Here is a 24,423-nt window from a genome sequence, read left to right on the forward strand (position 1 = left end):
TTATATAATGGTATTTATTTAAATAAATTAATAGTAATGCATATCTAGCTATGCATATCTAGCTTAAATATTAGTATATATATGTATTAATTTGATAGTGAAGAAAATATTTAATTAATAGTAAAAAGTACCTCAAATTATTTAAAGAATTTAAATTTGATTGAATATTATATCCAATGACTAATGAGGATGGCAACTCTTTAAATCGAATCGTCTTTATAAAAAATACGATTTTTATCTATAAAGTTAATTTTTTATTTTAAATTCAAATTAAATAATTGATCCCCAAAACAACTACCGAGTGGGAATAAAACAAGAGTATTACTCTATAAATTTTGCTAATTATCTTGTTGTATGAAGTAATCTTAATGAGAGGTTTCTGGTTTTGAAAATGAACAAAAAATTATTGAGAGCATCATCTAGAAATGAATCTTGCAACACACAAATTTAAAGTCAAGTTTTAATATTGATATTGAATACTAGGTAAGAAGTATAATATTTGGACTTGATTAATGGAGAAAATGACTCCTATATTATATAGCACAATTAGTTACAATAAAATGGAAGAAAACGACTATACAAATATCTCATTACTTTATTTTCTCATTTATTTATGTGTTATATTTAATTTATATAACTACAAAAACTATGTGAGGTATCCTTTTGTGGTCAGCTTCTTACCAAAAGCTGTGTGTGCAGAATTTGCATAAAATTTATTTTTCAAATTCAAACTAATAAGTAAGGTTTCATAAATTCATAGTTTAGAAAAAATAAATTACTATTTTTCTAAAGAGTATTTTCTTATATTTAATTTTGTATTGAACAAAAGAATAATTTCTATTAATGACTGTATTAATTTAACCGCATAAGTCTTTGGTAGGGACTATAGCCTTTCAGGCCGCAGAAATTTGAGACAATAGCATGTTTATAATGTACTTAGATTATGATGTCTTTAATTAAATGTTCTAAACTCCACATACATGATCGATTATGTGTTAAATAATGAATAATTACCTATTCCCTTCGGTCCCAAACACTTATTGATTTCGTAAATTGAATTTATTTCAAAATATTTGACGGTTCAAAAAAATAAAATATATTTAACACTTTTTTTTTTCAAAACATTTTTCGTGGACACAATAACAACCTTATAAAACAAGCATGGGCCAAAATGATTTCAATAATAATTTTACATAAAAGGAAAGGTAGATATTGCCAATGCCCATAGGCCATATGCACCATTTTCTCTATCTTTTAATTTGATATATAATGGCACATACCAATTATTACATTAAATTGAGGAGTGGACGCATTCATCAAATCACGATATATAAAATTGAATTTAGAATTTAAATTTTATGAATTCGTGTTTGAGTTATACCAAGTTTCATTTGATTTACTGAGTTCAAAATATATAACTAATTATTTAATAATCAAACATAAGTATATATACATGTAATGTTTGAGATAAAGCAATAATGTGTACACTATATCGACTTCTAAAAATAATCTTTCGTCGTAAGATACTTGTTATGTTTCAGTTTTTGAGAGTCGAATATATATTTTATCATCAAATTGATATAAAAAAAATTCCGATTTGCAAGTATTTTTCGTTAAATTTGCAAATATCCAATGTATAGAGCTTCAAAGATTTGTGAACGTTGACGTTAATCATGTATAATGGGAACAAACTTGATGAATTATTTAGTTTTATTTATGATGATAAGCCCTAAAGCTACTATATACTCCTATATTAAAATACTATTCAAAGTTCACATATTGTGATTTGTTTTGATTGCATTTTTTGAGCCAAAAGTTTTTATATTGTTGTTATTATTATAATCAAAGTTCACTTAATTTGACTCTTGAAAAATGAAATGTGACAATTTATACGTAATAATAAGGCACGGTGGAGTGTGACGGAGTTGCACTTGACCTGTTAATATTTTAACCCGCTTCGATATGCCCCGCCCCGTTAAGCTCCTAGCCTAACCTTATCCCGTATTTATCCTACCTCATTGTCATTCCTATTAATTAAATGAATAGAAATATTGTATATATGTGTAGGCTTTATATGGACTAATTAATATGTATTGGATAGGCTTGTCCATACAGTATTATTTTTTTTGTCCATAAAGTATTTGCACATGGAAAAATATCTTTTTTAAATTAATAAGCAAGTTATTGAAAGTCTCTTACGACAAGCAATTTGTTGACATAATATAATGTAGGTAAGTAATTAAGCTACTTAATGAATGTCTCTATAATTGCTTTAATTTGTTGCTTAATACTATTACTTATTTCTTAATTAATGAAATTAAGATACATTTAGTAAGCAATAAACTATAAAGTTGGTGTAATGTTGAAGCCATTTCTTATTAGTACTTTGTTTGCAAGTTATCAAAATATTGGCGTAGAGTTGAGATTTAAAAAAAATAAATTAAAATCCATTCTCTAAAATAAATCAAAATATTAATATGAATAAAATCATGAGAAATTTAATATTATATTAATTTTAAATATAAAAATTAGATCTTTTTTTGTTGTTGCAAAAATAGCAAATTTAGTCATAATTAACCTTCAATTATTCATAATATTTCAAATAATTGAAGGTTAAATGTGCATAGATAAATAATACAAGGATTAGAATTGGATTATGCATAAATATAGGATATAAAATTTCTATTTTCCCTACTTTCTAAGGGTAAACTAAAAAGAAGGGATAATTGCAAATTTTATTATTGTTATTGTCCTTTCCTTATTAGTTATCACATATTTATTATGTTATATTTTGCATAACTATTTTGATTTATTATATTAGAGTCGAAGATTCTTTAAAAATAATCTACATTCACTTATCTTTCTCATACCTCATTTATGAAATTTCATTAAATATACCACTGATTACATTAACAAGGAGATCGGTTTGACTCTTTGCATCTTAAGAACGATAATTTTAAGAATGAGTCATTTTCCTTCTTCGATCTGGACTGCCCAACCCGAAAATAAAGAAAAAAAAGGTAGTTGAAGAAATTAAAGAACGATGGAGAACATACAATTTTGTGGAATCGAACGAGCTGCATGTCATTATATAGGGTCAATAAGATTATATATACATATCACTTTATTTATTTCGGATGTGATTAAATAAATATCGTTGTATTTTTATTTCCAAGTAAATTATTAAATGAGAAAATGTTCAAATATACTATTGAATTTTGAGAAAAGACTCATTTATGTCATCCATTAAAAGATTGGTTCATCTACGTCATTTCTGTTTGAGAAAAGGCGTATCCATGCATGGTATAGATGAGCCAAACTTTTAATGTATGACATAAATAAGCCTTTACTCAATGTTTAATGGCATATTTAAACCTTTTCCCTGATTAAATTTTAAATCCAGTGACTCAAATGTTTAGTGAATTAGTGTCTCACCAATAAAATTAAATTGTGAATCTATCTCTAAATCAAAGATCTCACTACAGCTTGTGAATGCGAATGGAAAAAATCTAATAAGAAAAGTTTTCCCTTTAATAAATGGGCACTATGCGATGCGATATCGAGAATAATAATAATAATTGTGAATCTATCTCTAAATCAAAGGTTGAGCTACGACTTGTGAATGTGAATGATTTTTTTTTTTTTAATAAGAAGCGTTTTTCCTTTAATAAATGGGCACTATGCGATGTGATATTGAGAAAAATAATAATAATAAAGTGATATTAATTCCGTATATATGACATAATTAGTCTCATGCTCATTTTCTATGATCCAACTACTACCTTTTTTTTTTTTTTCTTTATTCAAATCTCATTTAAACCAGAAAATGGGAAAAAGATGGGTGACCACTGAGGCACCAACTTAACAAATTATTACTCCCGTCATTTTAATTTATTTGTCTGATTTTATTTTGTAATGAAATTTAAAAAAGTAAAAAAGAAATTGGATCTTATATGCTTTTAAATTAAAGATATATAAAATGTATCAAAATATACTTTAATCTTCTGATCTTAAGTGACAGTTCTTCAAATTCATAAAGTTGTCGATATTGAAATACCTGCTTATATCAACATAGTATATTTCTCTTAAGAAGCCCAAAAGTTACAATTATAAACAAAATTCTATTCAATATTTTATAATCAAGAGGCTATGTGATTTTCAAAAGTCATCTTTGTATCATGTCAAGAGAAACTATATACGAGATAAAAATCATGCATGTTTAATTACTATCGAAGTTAGATCCCAATACAAGTTATTGTCCAAATGTATTTTTTTGAAATTCATTCGATACAGAGTGTTCAATTCGATTTACTGAACCTATGCTTGGTATGAAATAACTTATCCATCACTTTAATTTATAGTTAAAATTTTTATAATTTGATGAAAACATCGAGATGGACTCCATTGTTTCATTTGATAGTGTCACTTACCAATTTACTCTAGTCATTATATTTTAGAGAGAACAATTAAACACACACACATATAAACCCGACTGGAGGGAACTGGCCCCTTAGTCACCCAAAAAGCGTTTTGTATAACTAGAGATCTCGGGTTCAAATTCTGTGAATGAAATCACCTTTGATATAGAGAGTGTTTTATTCTTCAAAGTAAGATCTTCTTATGCAAATTCGGATTAGTTGAGCCACAAAATGAATAACAAATACCGAGTGGAAAGTTAAAAAGAAAAAACATTAATATGGACATGTGTGTGTGTCTAAATTAGACAAAATTGAGGTGAATTTAACTCTCCGACTAGCTAGAACATAAGTGAAGGCTATCAATTTGATTTCATAACTAGTTTGTATGTTCGAATAATAAAAAGATCTCTTTCTAGTGCTATTTGGAATATATATATATATATATATATATATATATATATATACTTGTTATATAGTACTATATTGGAATGTGGCCAAATTTGTATTGGGTCCCTATCTAATGTAACTACCATTTAAAATAAAATAATATATATATATATATATATATATATATATATATATATATATATATATATATAATGGGATCTCAACCACTTGTTAAATTTCACTAAAAAAAAATATGAAACAAAAATCTTCAAAAAATCTAATTTTGGGATAGAATTAAATATTATGAGATATGGATCACAAGTCATAAATAGATTTCTTTGTTGCATGGGCAAGTTTTAATTACTAAATAATGTATCATTCTCTATCGCTATACATTAATATTTATATAGCTAATATCTACATAATTCTAACTAATATCAAACTATCTTAAGGATTTGAGTTATATACACAAATAGTGATGATGCATTATTTTTGCCATATTGCATTAGGTTATATATGTTCTCTTAATTATGCTTCTTTTTATTATACTATCGATATATCTAATTTAAATTTGAGTCATTATTGGAAAAAAAAGAGAAAAAAAGTTCAAGGAGAAAATGAAATAAAGAGCAGTTCTCGAGACATAAAAATATCATATGGATAGTAAATATCAATTATCAAATATTTAACCTTCATTTCTATAATTATGGTGTCTACTCCTAATTAAGATGCAACTGTATTAATCAAACCACTATAATGTGTATTTGAATTATATATACATAATTCCTTCAATTTTAAAATAATTTGGATCAATTGAAAGTTCTTGCAGGTAATAACTATTCATAACTTTTTTCAAACATACAATAATGCTGCTTGTTTTTATTTCGAGTAAGTTATTTATATAAAATTAGGTGATAATGTGTTCTACTTCTTATAATTTATATTAATTAATAGTGTATTGACAAAGTGGTGGTAGGTGAAAGGAATTGAAGACCTTATTGTGGAACCTAATGTTTTCCATAACGGTTATTTGAAAAAAAAATAAATCAAAAATTCTTTACGGAAAAAAAAGTTACTAACTTGTGTGAAAATACGTCTTTATAAAAAATGTTTTTTTTTAAAATTTTGAATTCAAGAGTATTCTTTACATAGTATATTTATATTAAATTAATAATTATCAGAGAATGTCACAGATAATACACTACAATTGAGTAATGGATCATGTATAAACAAATTAATTTATATAATGAATTTAGTTTAACATACATCAAGATAAAGAAAAAGAGAAGAAAGTAATTATAGAGTTGTCAATATGGGCTGGTCAATTCATCCGGACTAGCCTATACATGTCTTGGAATTTGAGGGGTCAAAACGGGTTAGCCTATTTTTTTGTGGCACACCTTTCAAATTTCTAAGCATGCATGGGCTAGCCCGAATGGGGTGGGCCAACTCATATTGATAACTCCAATAATGAGACACTATCAGTAAGTTCACTCACGACTAAATAACCTAGACTTCCCTCCACTAGATAGTGTGAATTTCTTCCAAACTACATCTTTAATCATAGAAATATAAGATGGAAGACCTCGCTTTAATTATATTTGAAAAAGGTTACCAAAGCTTTATGGACAATTGATGCAGCCAATGGTTGCTTTTGCAATGCAACAATGATCATTGTTTCATCAAAAATAAACTCCAATCTTTAATACCAACTTTTCGTTTATTCTAAAATATGTGTAACATAAGAGATTTGTTTCTTTTACTAATAAACTATTTTAAATTACTACAAATTGATTGTTACATACCAGCAAAAAAGGACACTTGCATTCTTGATTATGCACACCAAGATAGGGATAATAGAACTCAAGATGCAAACCTTTTTTTTTTGTAACGGATGGATACCCATAGTGAAATAACAACCCTCAATTTTCCTTTGACAACAATCGAACAACTCCTACTTCGACAAGACTATGGCTTTCCAACTGACACTGATTTTTTTTATAGACAGGACGGTCTATCACAAGTCTTACACTTAAATGGTCGCCCACAACAAAAGTGGTGCAGCCACATTAAAACAAAAATTTTAATTCAACACAACCTAATTTCAAAAAAAACAATTTTTTTTATCAAAAGCTACCAAAACAATACAAACAACATTGCATGACAACTATAACTTAATATCATTTTCATATAATACGATATTTATAAATATAACGACGTTAAGAAAAAAACAATAGTTTCTTTATTTTACAAAAAAAAAGGAATTCAAACATCAAATTAAACCAGAAACTACTTTTGATTGACAAAACAAAGATACCAAATAAACCGCAGTACAAAATACAAGAAAAGATAAAATTTTGATTGACAAAACAAAGACACCAAATAAACCGCAGTACAAAATACAAGAAAAGATAAAATTGTATTAAAAGCTACTGAAATAAAACAAATAAAAATATAATTATTAACATGTTTGAGATGAACCAATAATTTGTACACTATATTGACTCCTAAAAATAGACTTTCGTCCCAAGATACTTGTTATGTTTTAGTTTTTGAGAATCAAATGTATATATTTCTGCACACAAAAGGAGAAGAGAGATAAGAGGCATAATTAGGGTTTGGAAACACTTTAAAGCAAACACAAGGACAAAAGTTACTCTTAAAGTTTATTTCATACAATCATTCTGGTTTAGTTCCATCTTAAAACATCCCAACACACACACACAAAAAAAAGGGTTAATTTTACTTGAATCAGTCATACAACCACTAAAAACTTCATCCCTGATAATCAGAACTTTGACTATTATTAAGAATGAATAAAGTTGAAACATGCATCATTTCAGAATTAAATACTTAACAACAGAGATTAGTTTATACACAAGGAATTTTTATAACCTTACAAGAAGCAATCAACAACCAACTCAATCATCTCTTTAAAGAAAACGTCAAATAGTTTGCAGGCAGTGTAAAAGCTAATTTACAAGAAAATGCCCCTCATAATAACAAACTAAAGCTAGGGCACAAGAAAATCAGAGTAAAGCTAAGGTTCCAAAAAAACTTCTAAAAATACCAGACTACATCTAGGGTACAAGAAAATCAAGTGTAAGTGAAATCAGAAAATGCTATTTCACTTACAAATTTCACTTAATTGCAAGCAGAGTAAAACTTATTTACAAGAAAATGCCCCTCCAATAAAAGACTAAAGCTAGGGCACAAGAAAATCAGAGTAAAGCTAAGGTTCTAAAAATTCCAGACTGCAGCTAGGGCACAAGAAAATCAAGTGTAAATGAAATCAGAAAATGCAATTTCACTTACAAATTTCACTTATTTGCAGGCACAGTAAAGCTTATTTACAAGAAAATCAAGTGTAAATGGAATCAGAAAATGCAATTTCACTTACAAATTTCACTTATTTGCAGGCAGAGTAAATCTTATTTACAAGAAAACCAAGTGTAAATGAAATAAAAAAATGCAATTTCACTTATTTGCAGGCAGAGTAAGGCTTATTTTCAAGAAAACCAAGTATAAATGAAATCAGAAAATGCAATTTCACTTACAAATTGCAAAGGGAGTAGTAGACAACAACTTCTGCACACAAAAGGAGATGAGGCAGAATTAGGGTTTGGAAACGCATTATAAAGCAAACACAATTTATTTTATTTTTCAAGGACAAAAGTAATCAACTTTTACTACATTTAGACACTCAATTCACAATATTATGCTCCATTTTCTTCATTTCTTTATGAATAAAAGCACTTCTTATGATAACTATATTATGCACCCTAAAAAATTTGTCAAATTGCAAAATAATGTATCACCTATAACTTCAATTTGAAATGTAATGAGTTGGTGGATTATTTTGCTAATTAGATGATTCAAGACTAAATAATTTGTTCTCAACATTAAGCAAAACAATTAAAAACTAACAGTGTTTAGGTGCTACCACAAAAATCAGTTGAGAAATGGCTGGAGGAGGAGGATTTGAGCCACCGTCGTCGGCGGAAAAGTAAAGATGTCATTCATCAACAGCGAAAGAGTAAAAATGGACTGTCATCGGCGTTAGAAGAAGATTGAATATCTTACCAAAATCAACGATGGATGGTCTCTAATAACTCACTACGAGGGTTACGTAAAATTTCATTATCATGAAATACCCAGCAATGGCGATATAGAAGAGATCTTTTCTGACAGCCTTATGAGGGAGCAACACCTTGATTTTGTTAAACTTTTTGTGGATTGCAATCATCAGATGGATGATTCCGGGTTTAGATTTCTATTTTATCCTTTGAAATAGTAACGACGGAAAATGATACAACTACTATTGACCTTTTTGACAAGGTTTTGACGGTTATAATTATAACCGTGGAATTTTGGGTATTGGTATATAACCAGTTCAAAATATAAATGAGCCGAATGACTTGTCCCGTGGTTTATTATTGAACCATCTCTTCAGCTAGAAATATTCTTTCTAATTCCTTCATAGAAAAAAAGTTGCTAAAAATGTGCTTTATAAAAAGTAATTTAAAATTTTGAGTTTAAGAGTATATTTTAGAGCAGATATTTATATTAATATAATAATTAAAGATACATTTCTTTTATATACACATAATATACTACTATAGATTAATAGATTATGCATTAACAAATTATTTGTATAATGAATTTAGTTTAACATATATCAAGAAAACGAAAAAAAAAAGAGATTAATTATTAGAACTGTCAATATGGGTTGATCTTCCCTATCTGAGCTAGCTCATACATGCCTCGAAATTTGAGAGATCAAAATGGGCTTTCATACATGCCTTGAAATTTGAGGAGTCAGACTGGGCTCCCATACATGCATTGGAATTTGAGGGGTCACACTAGTCCAACTCCTTTTTTTTTGGGCCAGAAAATAGTTGATATTGATATTGAATACTAGGTAAGAAATAAATAACTAAATAATATTTGGACTTGATCAATGGAGAAAATGACTCTTATATTATATAGCACAATTAGTTACAATAAAATGGAAAAAACGACTATACAAATATCTCATAACCAATGGAGAAAATGACTCTTATATTATATACCAATGTATGCCTCTATTCATCGTTTATATCTCACTCAATTGTAACAACATATATTTAGCTTTCTTCATGTCTTATTGCAGGTTCACAAATACAAGGTTTCGAGTATTGAAAAAGTGAACTATATTTGGGAAGAATCACATCGTGTTCATAACGATTAAGGTTAAAAATCTCAGTCTGCATACACCTCTACAAACCTTCCAAATCCAGGCATACAAGGGACCACATGAAGAGAATATTGTCTATATTTATAGAAGAAAGTCTTGAAGTGACGAATACAATTTTCTTTCTTTACGTGCCTATGACCTCATTTTACAGGAAATTCGCATAACATAAGACCTTGAATAAAGCTCTTTTTCTTGTTTCTTTAGATTTGGTTGCTTAATCTTTGATTTATCAAAAAGAGTAATCATTGCAATGAAGTTAATTTATGTTAGTCAATCATTTATATGTAAAAACACTATTTATCATTTGTTTATCAACAACTCAAAATCATATTAATAACTTTTTTTTAAGAATTTGAATTATTTGAGATTATGCTGTAGAGTTGTTAATATGGGTCGACTCAGCTTATCCAAATATCATGTGTACTCTTTGAAATTTGATGGTCTAGGCCTAAGTGATATTTAGAACTTTAACAGTCATGTAATATTGGAATTATGACGTCAACTCATAATTTGCTTTCTCAACCTTCAAAGCCTTGTACTTGTAAACCTACCAGGAAAGTCAATATATTAAGGATATTAGGGATGAAGGAGACTTATAATTACACAAAGCAAGGGCTGCATAGGGCCAAATGCATACATTGCACTCTTCCTCGTTGTATTGGGGATAGCCAGTTCCAAAAATTTCTCGATCTTGTGAGCAACTAAATTTTGAATTTGAATTGGTTGTATACGGGTACCCAAAGACCAATAGAGATAATCATAATAGTCAAAACCCTGTCACAAAATCCAAACCCCTATAAAGAGTGAAAATTCATTACCAAATGCATTCAATCCAATAGCAACACAAGTGATTTATAAACATAGGTAGCAGAAGCTTGGTTTCAATACTAGAGATTGAGAGGTCGCAGGGTAAAACATATAGACATTCTAAGCAACAGCTTATTCATCATATTCATGGACAGTTAAAACGTATAATCATTATATGTGATGTGTTAGTAATTTAGACTGCAATTTAGGAATATATTCATTTTAATTCATCAGTAGCAAACAAAATAATAATAATAACAAAGAACAACAATTTTATTAACATATATTGTATTTAAACTAACAACACAATATACCATTTAAACAAGTTATTAATAAGAAGAAAAAAAAGTAGTAGGAAGCTAACCTTGGAATTAAACATCTGACGGTCGTAAGCTCGAAAGAGCTTAACAAAATCAAGGTGTTGCTCCTTCGAAGCGCCATCGGGCAAAATCTCATTGACACCGCCGCAGTCTTCAAGCTCACCATAATGGAATTCGGTGTAACCCTTGTCGTTGGGCGTTAGAGACCTGTAGTCAAAATCTTTTGCAAGATTATCAATTTTCTTCTCCGACGATGACAGTGACGAGCCAGATCCGTTTTTACTCTTCTCTCGTGATAACAGTAGCGGATCAAATCCGTTCTTTCTATCCTCCACCAGAGTCGGTGTCACAAATGTTTCATATTTTTGGGATGACGGTGTCTCAGATACTATTCCGTCAAGGTTTTGCCTCTTCAACGCTGTGGAATCGGCCATTTCTCAACTGGTTGTGTTTTATGGTAATGAAATTTCATTGATGTTTTCCATTAGCGCAATTTTAAGAAATAAATATCTCAACTGGTTGTGTTTTATGGTAAAGTGGAGTATTTTTCATTTTCCCGTTTAAAAGTAACGAAACTCATATGATATCATGTTGTAAAATATAAAATTAAAATTGCTTAAAATCAAATTGCAATTTAATAAACTATTGATTTATCAATATTTAATAGCTTATTTAATAGTTTCGATAACATTTTTGCTTTTTTTCATATATCAATTATATAAAGTTCTTGACTTATGATCTAATTCATACTTCTTTTTTTTTACTATCTCAAACCTTTGAATACTCTACGAGATGTGAGCGTTTGCTTTTGAGCAAAGACGCTATATGCCATTCATGTACATGATTCATTTGATTTATCACATTATTTCTAAGTGATTTTCAATATTTTTCTATTTACAACAAATATTAATGGTTACATCAATAACAATTAATAATCGATAAACCTATATCTTAATAATTCTATAGCAATTTAGCATGTCTCCAATCAGTCAAATTGACCTTCCCTATCCGAGCTAGCTCATACATGCCTTGAAATTTGAGGGGTCAGAATGGGCTTCCATGCATGCCTTGAAATTTGAGGGGTCGGGCTCCCATACATGCCTTGGAATTTGAGGGGTCGAACGCTCATTCAATTGTAACAACATATATTTAGCTTTCTTGTCTTATTGTAGGTTCAAAAATACGAGGTTTCGAGTATTGAAAAAGTGAACTATATTTGGAAAGAATCACATCGTGTTCATAACGATTAAGGTTAAAAATCTCAGTCAGCGTACACCTATACAAACCTTTCAAATCCAGGCATACAAGGGACCACATAAAGAGAATATTGTCCGTATTTGTAGAAGAAAGTCTTGAAGTGACATATACAATTTTCTTTCTTTACGTGCCTATGACTTCGTTTTACAGGAAATTCGCACAACAGAAGACCCTAAATAAAGCTCTTTTTGTTGTTTCTTTGGATTTGGTTGCTTAATCTTTGATTTATCAAAAAGAGTACTCATTGTAATGTAGTTAATTTATGTTACTCAATCCTTTATAGATAAAAACACTCTTTATCATTTGTTTATCAACAACTCAAAATCATATTAATCATTTTTTTAAGAATTTGAATTATTTGAGATTATGTTGTAGAGTTGTTAATATGGTCGACTCAGCTTATCCAAATATCATGTGTACTCTTTGAAATTTGATGGTCTAAGCCTAAGTGATATTTAGAACTTTAACAGTCATGTAATTTTGGAATTATGATGTCAACTCATAATTTGCTTTCTCAATCTTCAAAGCCTTATACTTGTAAACCTACCAGGAAAGTCAATATATTAGGGATGAAGGAGACTTATAATCACACAAAGCAAGGGTTGCATAGGGCCAAATACATATATTGCACTCTTCCTCGTTGTATTGGTGGATAGCCAGTTCCATAATTTTTCTCAATCTTGTGAGCATCTAAATTTTGAATTTGAATTGGTTGTATACCGGTACCCAAAGTCCCACAGGGATAATCATAACAGTCAAAACCCTGTCACAAATGCCAAACACCTATGAAAGAGTGAAAATTCGTTACCAAATACATTCAATCCAATAGCAACACAAGTTATTTATAAGCATAGGTAGCGGAATATTTAGCACCACATTAAAAAGCATAGAGTTGGAGCTTGGTTTTAATACTATGAGATTGAGAGATTGCAGGGTAAAACATATAGACATTCTAAGCAACAACTTATTCATCATATTCATGGACAGTTAAAATGTATAATCATTATATGTGATGTGTTAGTAATTCAGACTGCAATTTAGGAATATATACATTTTAATTAATCAGTATAAAAAAAAATAAAGAACAACATTTTTTTAACATACATTGTATTTAAACTAACAAGACGATATAATCATTTAAACAAGTTTTTAATAAGGAAAAAAAGTAATAGGAAGCTAACCTTGGAATTAAACATCTGACGGTCGTAAGCTCCAAAGAGCTTAACAAAATCAGGGCGTTGCTCCTTCGAAGCGCCATCAGGCAAAATCTCATCGACACTGCCGCAGTCTTCAAGCTCACCATAATGGAATTCGGCGTAACCCTCGTCGTTGGGCGTTAGAGACCAGTAGTCAAAATCTTCTGCAAGATAATCAATTTTCATCTCCGGCGATAACAGTGACGGCCCAGATCCGTTTTTACTCTTCTCTGGCGATAACGGTGGCAGATCAGATCCGTTCTTACTATCCTCTGTCAGAGTCGGTGTCACAGATGTTTCATATTTTTGGGACGACGGTGTCTCAGATACTACTCTGTCAAGGTTTTGCCTCTTCAACGCTGTGGAATCGATCATTTCTCAACTGATTGTGTTTTATGGTAATGAAATTTCGTTGATGTTTACCATTAGCGCAATTTTAAGAAATTAATATCTCAACTGGTTGTGTTTTATGGTAAAATGGAGTATTTTTCATTTTCTCGTTTAAAAGTAACGGAACTCATATGATATCATGTTGTAAACTATAAAATTAAAATTGTTTAAAACCAAATCAAAATTTAATAAATATTGATTTATCAATACTGAATTGCTTATTTAATAGTTTCGGTAACAATTTTGCTTTTTTCATATATCAATTATATAAAGTTCTTGACTTATGATCTAATTCATACTTCTTTTTTTACTATCTCAAACTTTTGATTACTCTACGAGATGTGAGCGTTTGCTTTTTGAGCAAAGATGCAATATGCTATTAATGTACATGTTTCATTTGATTTGTCACATTATTTCTAAATGATTTTCAATATTTTTATATTTACAACAAATCTTAATGGTTGCATCAATAACAATTAATAATCGATAAACCTATATCTTAATAATTCTATAACAATTTAGCATGTCCCCAATCAATCGAATTGACAAACTCCACTACCTTTCCTTCCATACTATTAGTTCAACTCCTCTGAATCATGTGAGTTTGCTTCTCTTTCTCTCACGCTCTCTTACACACCTTATTTCTAGAGGTAACATCATATAATCCAATCGAGACGTCTCTCTACCCTAATTTGTGATACAGGCTGCACATCGCGATTAATACAGTGTTGTTGGCTGTTGTAAGTTGCTTCTCTCTCACACACGCATACACGCAAACAAATGTGTCGATAAAAAGCAGAACAAGACATAATGAAATTTTGTTTGTTAGGGTGCATAACTAAATATATATTCATTTTATCAACTGTCTATACGACTTTTTTAAAAAAGTTACCAGGTGCACGTGCACCCTCCCCTGGATTTAACAAGATGATACAATGAAATTTAATAATAAGTCATAACAAACACTGTATGAAAACGATACAAGACAATAGGTAACCCATCCAAACAAGCTGTTAAGCTTCATGATAGAAACACTGGAATATTTTCTTTCATCAACCGACAAAACAAATCGAATTTAATGAAAATGGCATATAGAAACTTTGCGATACATTTAACTAATAGCATCAACTACTACTACTACTACACAGAATGCCAAAGGCATTTTTGAACCAAAATACAAACGGAGGGTATTTTTGAACCAAAGTATTGACGGTAAGGGCATTTCTGAGCCAAACTATAAACAGAAGGCATTTTTGTTTCTTTCACATAGTTTAAGGGTATTTCTGACCCTTTTCCCTATCAACTTTTATAAATATGTAAATACATGTATAGACTATGCAATTATAAACTTAATGTATATAGAATGTGTGTGGTCTTTTACTATGAAATGTTCTTCAACCACTACTTTGTGCTGATTTCCCATTGCCTTACCAACTATTGCCGTCATATATATGCGCGCACGGGCAACCCTTTTTTTTTTTAGACAATTTTTTTTTCAAGGAAAATCCGTTGCCGCTACCCTTTGGGTGCGCACAGGGTAAAACCCCGCTCCTATGCAATAGCTCGCAAACCACATAGGAGAGGTAACGCGCACGGGCAACCTTCATCTTGTCCGGCTTCATAAAAAAAATTATTTTAAATATCTTAATATTATCATTTTTATTGTGTTTTTTGTTCATCGCCAACTCCACTGTCAACTTTAATAAACAAGACAAAAATAACATCTCCTATAGCAAGAAGGAAAAATCGTAAAGCATAGGCTGCACATCATTAGAGTGGTTTACATATATAAAGGGCTGGCTAACAGAAATTAACTTCATTATGATCGAGCATTTTTTTCGATAAATACTGTAACTCATTTACGTGAAATGATCCAAATCATAATATAACTAGAACAGTATATGCAATACACATAACCAAAATACATCAAACATAAATAGGTCAGTCAATATTAACTACTTTAATGTTCTCAACTAGCACAAGATTCAGAAAGGCTATACTTCAACTGTCTTCCCTTGTCATATGACTCAGCTTAGCAGATAAACCAACCGCATGTTAGTCCAGGAAAAAAATAAAATTAGCAGTCAAATTAGAGGTGCAAACCAAAGCAAATTAGCTATATTGTTTACTCCAACTACTCTTATTGACTGCTAGAACATTCAGGGTCTTCTGCTGAGTCAATGGCATGGAATGGTAAAAAGGAAAAATAGATACCTCACATCAGGTCTTTCTCCTGCAAAGAACGACAACATTCTCTCCATGTGGTCCCTTGTATGCATGGATTTGAAAGGTTTGTAGAGGTGTGCGTAGAGTGAGATTATCAACTTTAATCGTGATGAAATATTCTCGACATGATTCGGTCGAGATATAGTTCACTTTTCCAATACTAGAAACCTTGTATTTGTGAACCTACAACAAGGCATGAAGAAAATAAATATTGTTGGGAACACTACTTAAACTTAGGAGTATATATAGCTAAGGCAGCTATAGTTCTCAAACTCTAGATATGGTGTATATATAGCTGCCTTAGCATCACCCGGATAGATGTCAATGTCAAAACCCTGTCAAATATAGCTAAACACCCAATAAAAGAGAAGTCCAGTAACACAAATTAAGCTCATCTCTAATGAAACATTAGACTTCTTTGAATTTATAAAAAGAAGTGCTCATTGTAATGAAGTTAATTTATGTTAGTCAAATCCTATGTAAACACTCTTTTATCATTTGTTTATCAACAACTCAAAATCATATTAAACTGTGTTTTTTTTTTAAAAAAAAAACAAAATTGAATGATTTCAGATTATGCCGTAGAGTTGTTAATATGGACCGACTCAGCTTATCCAAATATCATGTGTAATCTTTGAAATTTGATGGTCTAAGCCTTAAGTGTGCGGTTGATCGATTTGGTCTAGTTTTATCTAATGGAATTATTATGATATTTTTTACTGTTAAATTTGATTTTTGGTCTAGTTTTATCTAATGGAATTATTATGATATTTTTTACTATTAAATTTGATTTTTGGTTCAACCAAAGAAATAGTAGCATAAATAGAAGTGGATACACATTTCTACACAGTTTCAAAATTTTCATTAAATTTGATTTTTGGTTCAACCAATACGAAAGAAATAGTAGCATAAATAGAAGTGCGATACACATTTCTACACAATTTCACAATTTTCATTATAATATTTATTACTATCAAATTTGATTTTTGGTTCAACCAATACGAAAGAAATAGAAGCGCGATACACATTTCTACACAGTTTTAAAATGTTTCTTTTGCGTGTGGATTTCTACACAGTTTTAAAATGTTTCTTTTGCTTGTGGATGGGGTGAAACAAGACTTATTTCTAGTTAGCTAATCAATTTTGGTGATGCAAATTGCACATGACATTGTTCATCACGAGTAATGTGTGCTGCTCTGAATCTCAGTGAATCATAACAACAAGGCTACTCCGCCTAGTTTTAACACCCAAAAGACACAAGTAAACTAAGACTAAACATCATTGTTATAAAAGAGAAGTCCAGTAATACATTTTTTACAACACAAAACAGAACAAAAGACATCAGCTTTCTGTTTACTTGTATATATATATATATATATATAAACCTATGATACTCCAAAATACAAGCATGTAGCAACCGATATGACACGACATTGAAAGTAAAGAAAGTAAAAGAGTCAAAGTAAAGAGTCCGCGCAACTTTAACTTGCTTACAACTCTTCATCTCTTTTTTTCCCTTTTACTTTCTCCTTAGCTGATTCCAAATTTGAAGCTACACTTTCTTTAGCTTTCTCCAATGTCTCTCCCGCTTTGTTTTTCGCGCTTTCGTATCCTTCTTTCGCCCAATTTATATGTTCCTCCGCCTCCCCCTCCGCTTTTTCGCCCGTTTCCTTCATTTTCCCCATCGCTTCCTCTGTTTTCTCTGCGGCTTTTTCCTTTGCTTCCCCTGTTTTGTGGTAAGCTTCTTGTGTTTTCTCGGAGGTAGTGTGTTTCGCCTTTTCAGCATCTGAACAAGCCTTTTCTTTTGCTTCCCCTGCTTTGTGTTTCGCCTTCTCAGCTTCTGAGTAGGCTTTTTCTTTTGCTTCCCCTGCTTTTGAGTAGGCTTCCTCTGACTTCTCTGCTGCTTTTTCTTTTGCTGTTTCTGCTGTTTCGTATGCTTTGTTTTTCGCTTCTTCGGTAGTTTGGTATGCTCTGTTTTTCACTTCTTCTGCGGCGTTCTTCAGATCTCCTGTCTTGTCTGCTACGTATTGTCCAGTTCCTGACATAGTAAATTTTAAAAAACTATCGTGTCAAAGGGCACGTCTACTTGGGCATCAAGTAATGTTTCCATCACACTACATTGTGCCTAAATTTTGAGACTTGGTGATGATGTTGTGTGACGGATGCGAGGCCTAAGGCCACGAGCTTTAAGTGGCACAAACTCAAGGCCTAAGGCCACGAGCTCGTATCTGGCATAAATGCAAGTGTGTAATATTACTATTTAGGTATGTATAATAGATGTCGAAGCTCCTTCCACTAGTTCGTGTGTTTAGTTCTCAGATTTTAAACCCCTTCTTAAAATTTCTTACTCTGCCACTGGATAAGACCGTTCACTATTTTTCGACTCCCTAGATGAACCATATAGCCATGAGAAATTATAAACCAAACTAAAGAACTTGCCCTCACTCGTGAGTAAATATTTCATAATTGCCTCATTATTAGAGCGTACATCTTTCTTGATCACGAGTTCAAGTGACAACAATAGACTGGTGTTCAATTAAAAAAAAGGTTTATCTTTGAAATTTATGGTTTGAAATGAATCTCAATTGAATTCGACATCACATTTCGTTAGATCTTTCAATTAAAGAAAGAATTTTGAAGTTAAATAAGTATAACAAGTGCCTTTTTTAAAAAATGAACCAAAAAAAATGTGACATAAATCAATTTAGTTACTTAAGAGCCAACTAAGCTTACACACCACAAAACTATGAATTCATAACTCATAAACTTAAAATACTGGCTCTTGCTCGACATATAAAAGAGAGTACTAACCTGTGAATCCAGAACTCATAAACTTAAAACTTTTTTAAAAAATGAACCAAAAAAAAATGTAACATAAATCAATTTAGTTACTTAAGAGCCAACTAAGCTTACACACCACAAAACTATGAATTCATAACTCATAAACTTAAAATACTGACTCTTGCTCGACATATAAAAGAGAGTACTAACCTGTGAACTCAGAACTCAGAACTCATAAACTTAAAATTCTGACTCTGCGACGTATAAAAGAGAGTACTAACCTGAAGCAGTATCAGTAATCTTATCTTTAGCATTCTTAGCAGCATCCATAGTTGAATCAGAAGCATGTTTAACACTAGAATCATCATTATCATTAGATTTTAAACCAAGTCCTTCAGAAATCTTATCTTTAGCCCATCCTGCCCATGATGATGACTCTGAATTTTCATTTTCTTTACTAATTTGTTGTTCAACAACTTCATCATCATGAATTTCTTTACAACTACCAAAATTAGACAAACATAACACCACAAGTAACAACACACAAATCAACTTTTTTGAGGCCATAATATTTTGTTACACACAATAAAACTAACTCAATGTAATTTGTATTGAATTTAATTTTGTGTGGAATTTTTTTGTTGAGATATATATAAGAAGAGTTATGATATGGTTAGTGGACATGTGGCATAATACGTGGGTATACGTGTCATTTTTTTGTGTTTTTGGAAAGAGTATAGTCAATATAAGGTTTATACGTGTCATTCAGTATCAAATTTTATTTTATGTTGGCTCTTTGGATAGCATTATTTTTGTTCATTGTTCCTATCTTTACCCTTACCGTTTACATTGTGTTTGGATGGTTGTTCCACGGGTTTCATATTGTATCGTATTGTATTGTTTATTAAATACAAAATTTAAATAGTTTATACTATTATATATCATTATATAGTATTATATATCAATAATTAAATGAGAAATTTACAAGAAAAGTAAAACATAGGGTAAGTTTACAGTAAAAAGATAGAATAAGGAAAAAAATAAAATTATTAAATAATAAGTAGAAAATATTAGAGTAAATAGGTAACAGAGAAAATATTAGAGTACATAGGTAACAGTGCGATCACACAAAATTGATTGTTATATAAAAGATGAGACTTTTTGTCGTAACCTAATTACAATGGATTTAACAATTATGATAAAATAAAATTGAAATAACAATTAAAACAAATATTGTATTTAAACTAATAATACAATATAACGAGTAACAATCATCCAAACAAGGTGTTATATTTTATTCCTCTGTTTATTTTTATTTATCTATATTAAACTTTACGCTCTACTTAAAAAGTAATGAGTAATATGAGCATGAACAGAGCTAGTAATCTACATGCGAGTGTGACATAATCAAGTAAATTTTGCTCAAAAATATATATTAATAAATTCATTAAATATATAAAAATATTAAATTTAAATTTAATTAATATCACTTAAAATAATCATTAAAAAATAGAACTCATAAAATTAATATACTAGTTTCACCTTTGAATTGAGTTTCAAAAGCTAAGCTATATATTATACAATGTATATATATTATTTTTCTCTCCCCATTCTAATAAGAAATTTACCTAAAATGCCATATACATCTTATTCATAAATACTTTTTAAATTAGTAGAAAAATTATTATTATCAAATATAATTTTTTATTTTTTTTACTTAATATTTTTTCCTTTTTATTTATTTTTTATTTCATATATATACTCATCCTCCCTCTATCTTATCCTTTTTATTATCTTCAAAAAAAGTCTAAGAAGAAAATACAGCGACACTCTTTGTTGAAGAAGAAGAAGAAGAAGCCATGTCTTGTGCTTCATTTTCACTTTCATTTCTTCACAACGCTTGTGCTGATAGCAAGCAGCTTACTTTCCAATTTCGTCCCAAATTGGTAACACCAATTAGGGTTCTTACAGTTGAAGCTAAGGCCAAAACAAGAAGGGAAGACAGAACTGCTCGACATATTCGTATTCGCAAGAAGGTAAACTCAATTTACAAACTTTTTGTTCGTGGGGTTGTGAATTTGAGGTTTGAGCATTCTGGGGTGTGAATTCGTGGTGTAATGTAGCTATGTCAATTGGGTTAATCTTGTTTTTTAGTAACATGGGGCAATGAAATCTGTTTGTGGGGTTTTTAATTTGAGGTTTAAGCATTCTGGGTTGTGAATTCGTGGTGTAATGAAGCTATGTTAATTGGGTTAATCTTGGTTTTTAGTAACATGGGGCAGTGAAGTATGTATGTGGGGCTTTGAGTTTGAGGTTTAAGCTTTCTGGGTTGTGAATTCGTGGTGTAATGGAGTTATGTCAATAGGGTTAATCTTGTTTTTACCAGCATGGGGCAATGAAATTTGTTTGTGGGTTGGATAAAGTTGAAGTCTTTAATAACGAATTTGTGGTATAATGGAAGTATTTAACTAGTAGAGGGGACCAAACAAGCCAACTTTTTTCAGTTGGGGGTTATTTTTTTTGGTAAGATTAGTCTTGTTTTTGCTTAAATGGAGCGACATGGTCAATAAGAATTCATATTGCCGGCTTTAACTTGCTTGAGGCAGAGTAGTTGTAGTTGTTGTTGTTATAGGTTAATCTTGTTTACCAATTGGTAATGCAATCTCTTGGGGTCCTGAATTTTGTGTTGTAGAAATCCTAAGTCCCGGATAATGAATTTGTAGTAAAAATGAAGGTTACTAGCAGAGGTAACAAAAAACCCCACCTTTTTCAATTGCGCTTTTCTTGGGGTAACGTTGATCTTGTTTTCGCTTATATGGGGAGACGTGGGTAGTGTTAAGTGGTGATGTGGTTAGTGAGAATTCATATAGCCGTCCCCACTTGCTTGGGATTGAGGCATAGTTGTAGTAGTCGTTGTCATAGAGGTTAAATCTTATTTACCAAAATGTGATGATGCAATCTCTTCTTGGTGTCTTGAATTTGTGCTCTATGCATTGAGAGTTGTACAAATACCAAGTCCCAAATAATGTTGTATAATGGAGGTAGTTAACTAGCAGAGGAAATGAAAAAAGTAACCTTTTTCAATTGTTTTTTGGGGGATAAGGTTAATCTTGTTTTTGCTTAAAAATGGAGCGATATGGTTCGTGGGAATTCATGTAGCCAACCCCAACTTGCTAGGGGTTGAGGCGTAGTTGTAGTCGTTTTCATTAAGGTTAATCCTGTTTACCACTATGTGGCAATGCTATCTCTTCTTGGGGTCTTGAATTTGTTCTCCGTGCATTCACAGTTGTACAAATCACAAGTCCCAAATAATGAATTTGCTGCATGGTAGAGCTATTTAACTAGCAGAGGAAACAAAAGCCATGAGGAAAGGAGAGAAGTAAATAGAGCATTGCGTTGAGATTGAAACCCAATGATGTGACTTGGAGGGGAATGAAAAATTGATAACCTTCCTAGAATTTTTAGGAATATGTTAGATTGACCTCCTTCCAAGAATTCCACTGTAAGTGGTTTCTTTACCATAGATTATGGGCAGAGGGGATAGATGGATCCTCTTTGATGTTCACCGTTATATGCTTGCTTGAAAAGATAGTTCTTTAGAAGCAATGTAATATAGGAAGTCATCAAAAGTTTGGCATGAAGATGCTTGTTGAAAGATTTAGAATTGTCTTCGCATACTGTTTCGTTAGACAAAGAAAGTACACCAGTTCAAGTGTTTTGAAAAGGATGGGCTCTTTTTTTCCTCGCTGTCTTAAGTCCTCAAATCTTCTAAATATTTTTATAAGACAATTTGCACTTGCACTTGCCTTTATACATCATATAGCTTGAACCCTCTATCACCTTTCTCCTTGATTCCATTTCCATAAATATTTGTATGGAATAGACTTTCTTGTTCATCTTGTAAACATATATTTGTGATTGATATGCTACTTTATAGTAATTCTTATTTGACCTGCCGTCATGATCTGGTTTCCCTTACTTGGTCCTCTTCTTTCTGGTTCATTTTCGGTTTATGTAAATTCATGAATTCTATTGCATGAATCTTAGAGGTGAATTCACTGTTGCCATTATCAAAAGAATCTTAAAGGTGCATATATCATTAAGAGTCAACTCTACAACACATCTTTCGACTTTCAGGTTGAAGGGACACCTGAAAGACCAAGAATGTGTGTCTTCCGTTCCAACAAGCATATTTATGTTCAAGTTATTGATGACTCCAAGATGCACACACTGGCTTCAGCTTCAACGATGCAGAAACCAATCTCTGAGGAATTTGACTACTCTGCTGGTCCCACTGCAGTAAGTTCTCAAATATGTTTTCTCAAAAAAGTTTAAAGACCTTTCTTTTAGGAGTAATATTTAGTAAAGTATATGAGAAGAGTTGTTGGGTCCTCATTATCCAGTTTTTGTATTTCCCTGCAAAGGTAAGCAGATATTATTGTAATCTTTGTTGAGTAGGTCGACTGAAATTGTTGCTCTTGTGCTTCAAATTCCTTGAGGCTCCATGCTTCACCTAACCTTTTAAAACTGCAATACTGATCAATTGAAGTACACCAACCCTCGTGGATGTAGCTTCACATTATTTTGTCCTCAGCGCACTTTATGTTCTTATATAGCTAGAGCTGAAATGTGTTAATATCGAACAGTTTTTGGCACTGTTTGTCTTGGTTATCATCTCTTGATTGCTCTTTCGTGGCAAACGTAACAACATTTGCTTTATCTCTCCCATGTATACATATGCTCTGTTATGTTCATGATGGAGTTCTTTCCGTCTATTAGGATCATGTTGATGCTATTAGGTATTACTCCATAAAACACATATCAACTATCACATGGTGTGGTCAGTTGCAGCATTGAAAAGAGGATCTTATGAGGATTTGGTTGGTTTTCTAATTGCATCTCTTTGCTGAACCTCTTAGGCATATCGCAACCATTCTTCCAGACGGAAATGATTAAATGAACTAAGAAACAGAAAACAGCAAGAAGAGCATAGAGTTACTGGAGACAATTACTACGATGTGATTCCCCTGGCAATTTTCTTGCATCGATTTAGTTTCTTGAATACTTGTTATGCTGTTTGTGAACAGAAGGCTCTATCATAACAACCTTTTGTTTGCAGGAAGTGGCAAAGAAAGTAGGGGAAGTTATAGCTAAGGCCTGTCTAGAGAAAGGGATCACGAAAGTAGCCTTTGATCGCGGAGGTTATCCTTACCATGGACGGATTGAAGCTCTCGCTGATGCTGCACGAGAACACGGCCTTCAGTTTTAGAAAGCGGTTTCTTTGTTCCTATTTTTTGTTGTGCAAATGTCCTTTTCCAATCTTCCTATTTGTTCCAGTTTGTAAAACTCATGACTAAGAGAGATGAACTGGAGTTTTAAATGTATGATCTGCAATTTTTGTCTTA

At 31.1% G+C, this 24,423-nt stretch overlaps 2 protein-coding genes across 2 annotated transcripts; one reads left to right on the forward strand and one right to left on the reverse strand.

Moving 5' to 3' along the window:
* Positions 1 to 17,655: 17,655 nt before the first annotated feature.
* LOC125828640 (late embryogenesis abundant protein D-29) lies at positions 17,656 to 19,691 on the reverse strand. The gene is made up of 2 exons (XM_049507957.1): positions 19,300 to 19,691; positions 17,656 to 18,275 (listed from the first exon to the last, which is right to left on the reverse strand). Exons 1-2 carry the CDS (start codon positions 19,583 to 19,585, stop codon positions 17,728 to 17,730), a joined length of 834 nt encoding a protein of 277 aa, XP_049363914.1. The 5' UTR covers positions 19,586 to 19,691; the 3' UTR covers positions 17,656 to 17,727.
* Positions 19,692 to 20,802: 1,111 nt separating this feature from the next.
* On the forward strand, positions 20,803 to 24,423 carry LOC125828702 (50S ribosomal protein L18, chloroplastic). The gene is made up of 3 exons (XM_049508042.1): positions 20,803 to 21,054; positions 23,156 to 23,317; positions 24,138 to 24,423. Exons 1-3 carry the CDS (start codon positions 20,878 to 20,880, stop codon positions 24,285 to 24,287), a joined length of 489 nt encoding a protein of 162 aa, XP_049363999.1. The 5' UTR covers positions 20,803 to 20,877; the 3' UTR covers positions 24,288 to 24,423.

This window comes from Solanum verrucosum, unplaced genomic scaffold (genome assembly GCF_900185275.1).
Source record: "Solanum verrucosum unplaced genomic scaffold, falcon-dt-bn FXZP01000273.1, whole genome shotgun sequence".
Taxonomy (NCBI): domain Eukaryota; kingdom Viridiplantae; phylum Streptophyta; class Magnoliopsida; order Solanales; family Solanaceae; genus Solanum; species Solanum verrucosum.

Excerpts from the sequence above, each read along its gene's own strand:
- LOC125828640 (XM_049507957.1), bottom strand. The coding sequence starts at position 19,585 with ATGGCCTCAAAAAAGTTGATTTGTGTGTTGTTACTTGTGGTGTTATGT. Across the intron at positions 18,276-19,299 it reads GATTACTGATACTGCTTCAG|GAACTGGACAATACGTAGCA; the intron begins GTTAGTACTCTC and ends TTACTATGTCAG.
- LOC125828702 (XM_049508042.1), top strand. The coding sequence starts at position 20,878 with ATGTCTTGTGCTTCATTTTCACTTTCATTTCTTCACAACGCTTGTGCT. Across the intron at positions 21,055-23,155 it reads ATATTCGTATTCGCAAGAAG|GTTGAAGGGACACCTGAAAG; the intron begins GTAAACTCAATT and ends TTCGACTTTCAG. Across the intron at positions 23,318-24,137 it reads ACTCTGCTGGTCCCACTGCA|GAAGTGGCAAAGAAAGTAGG; the intron begins GTAAGTTCTCAA and ends TTTTGTTTGCAG.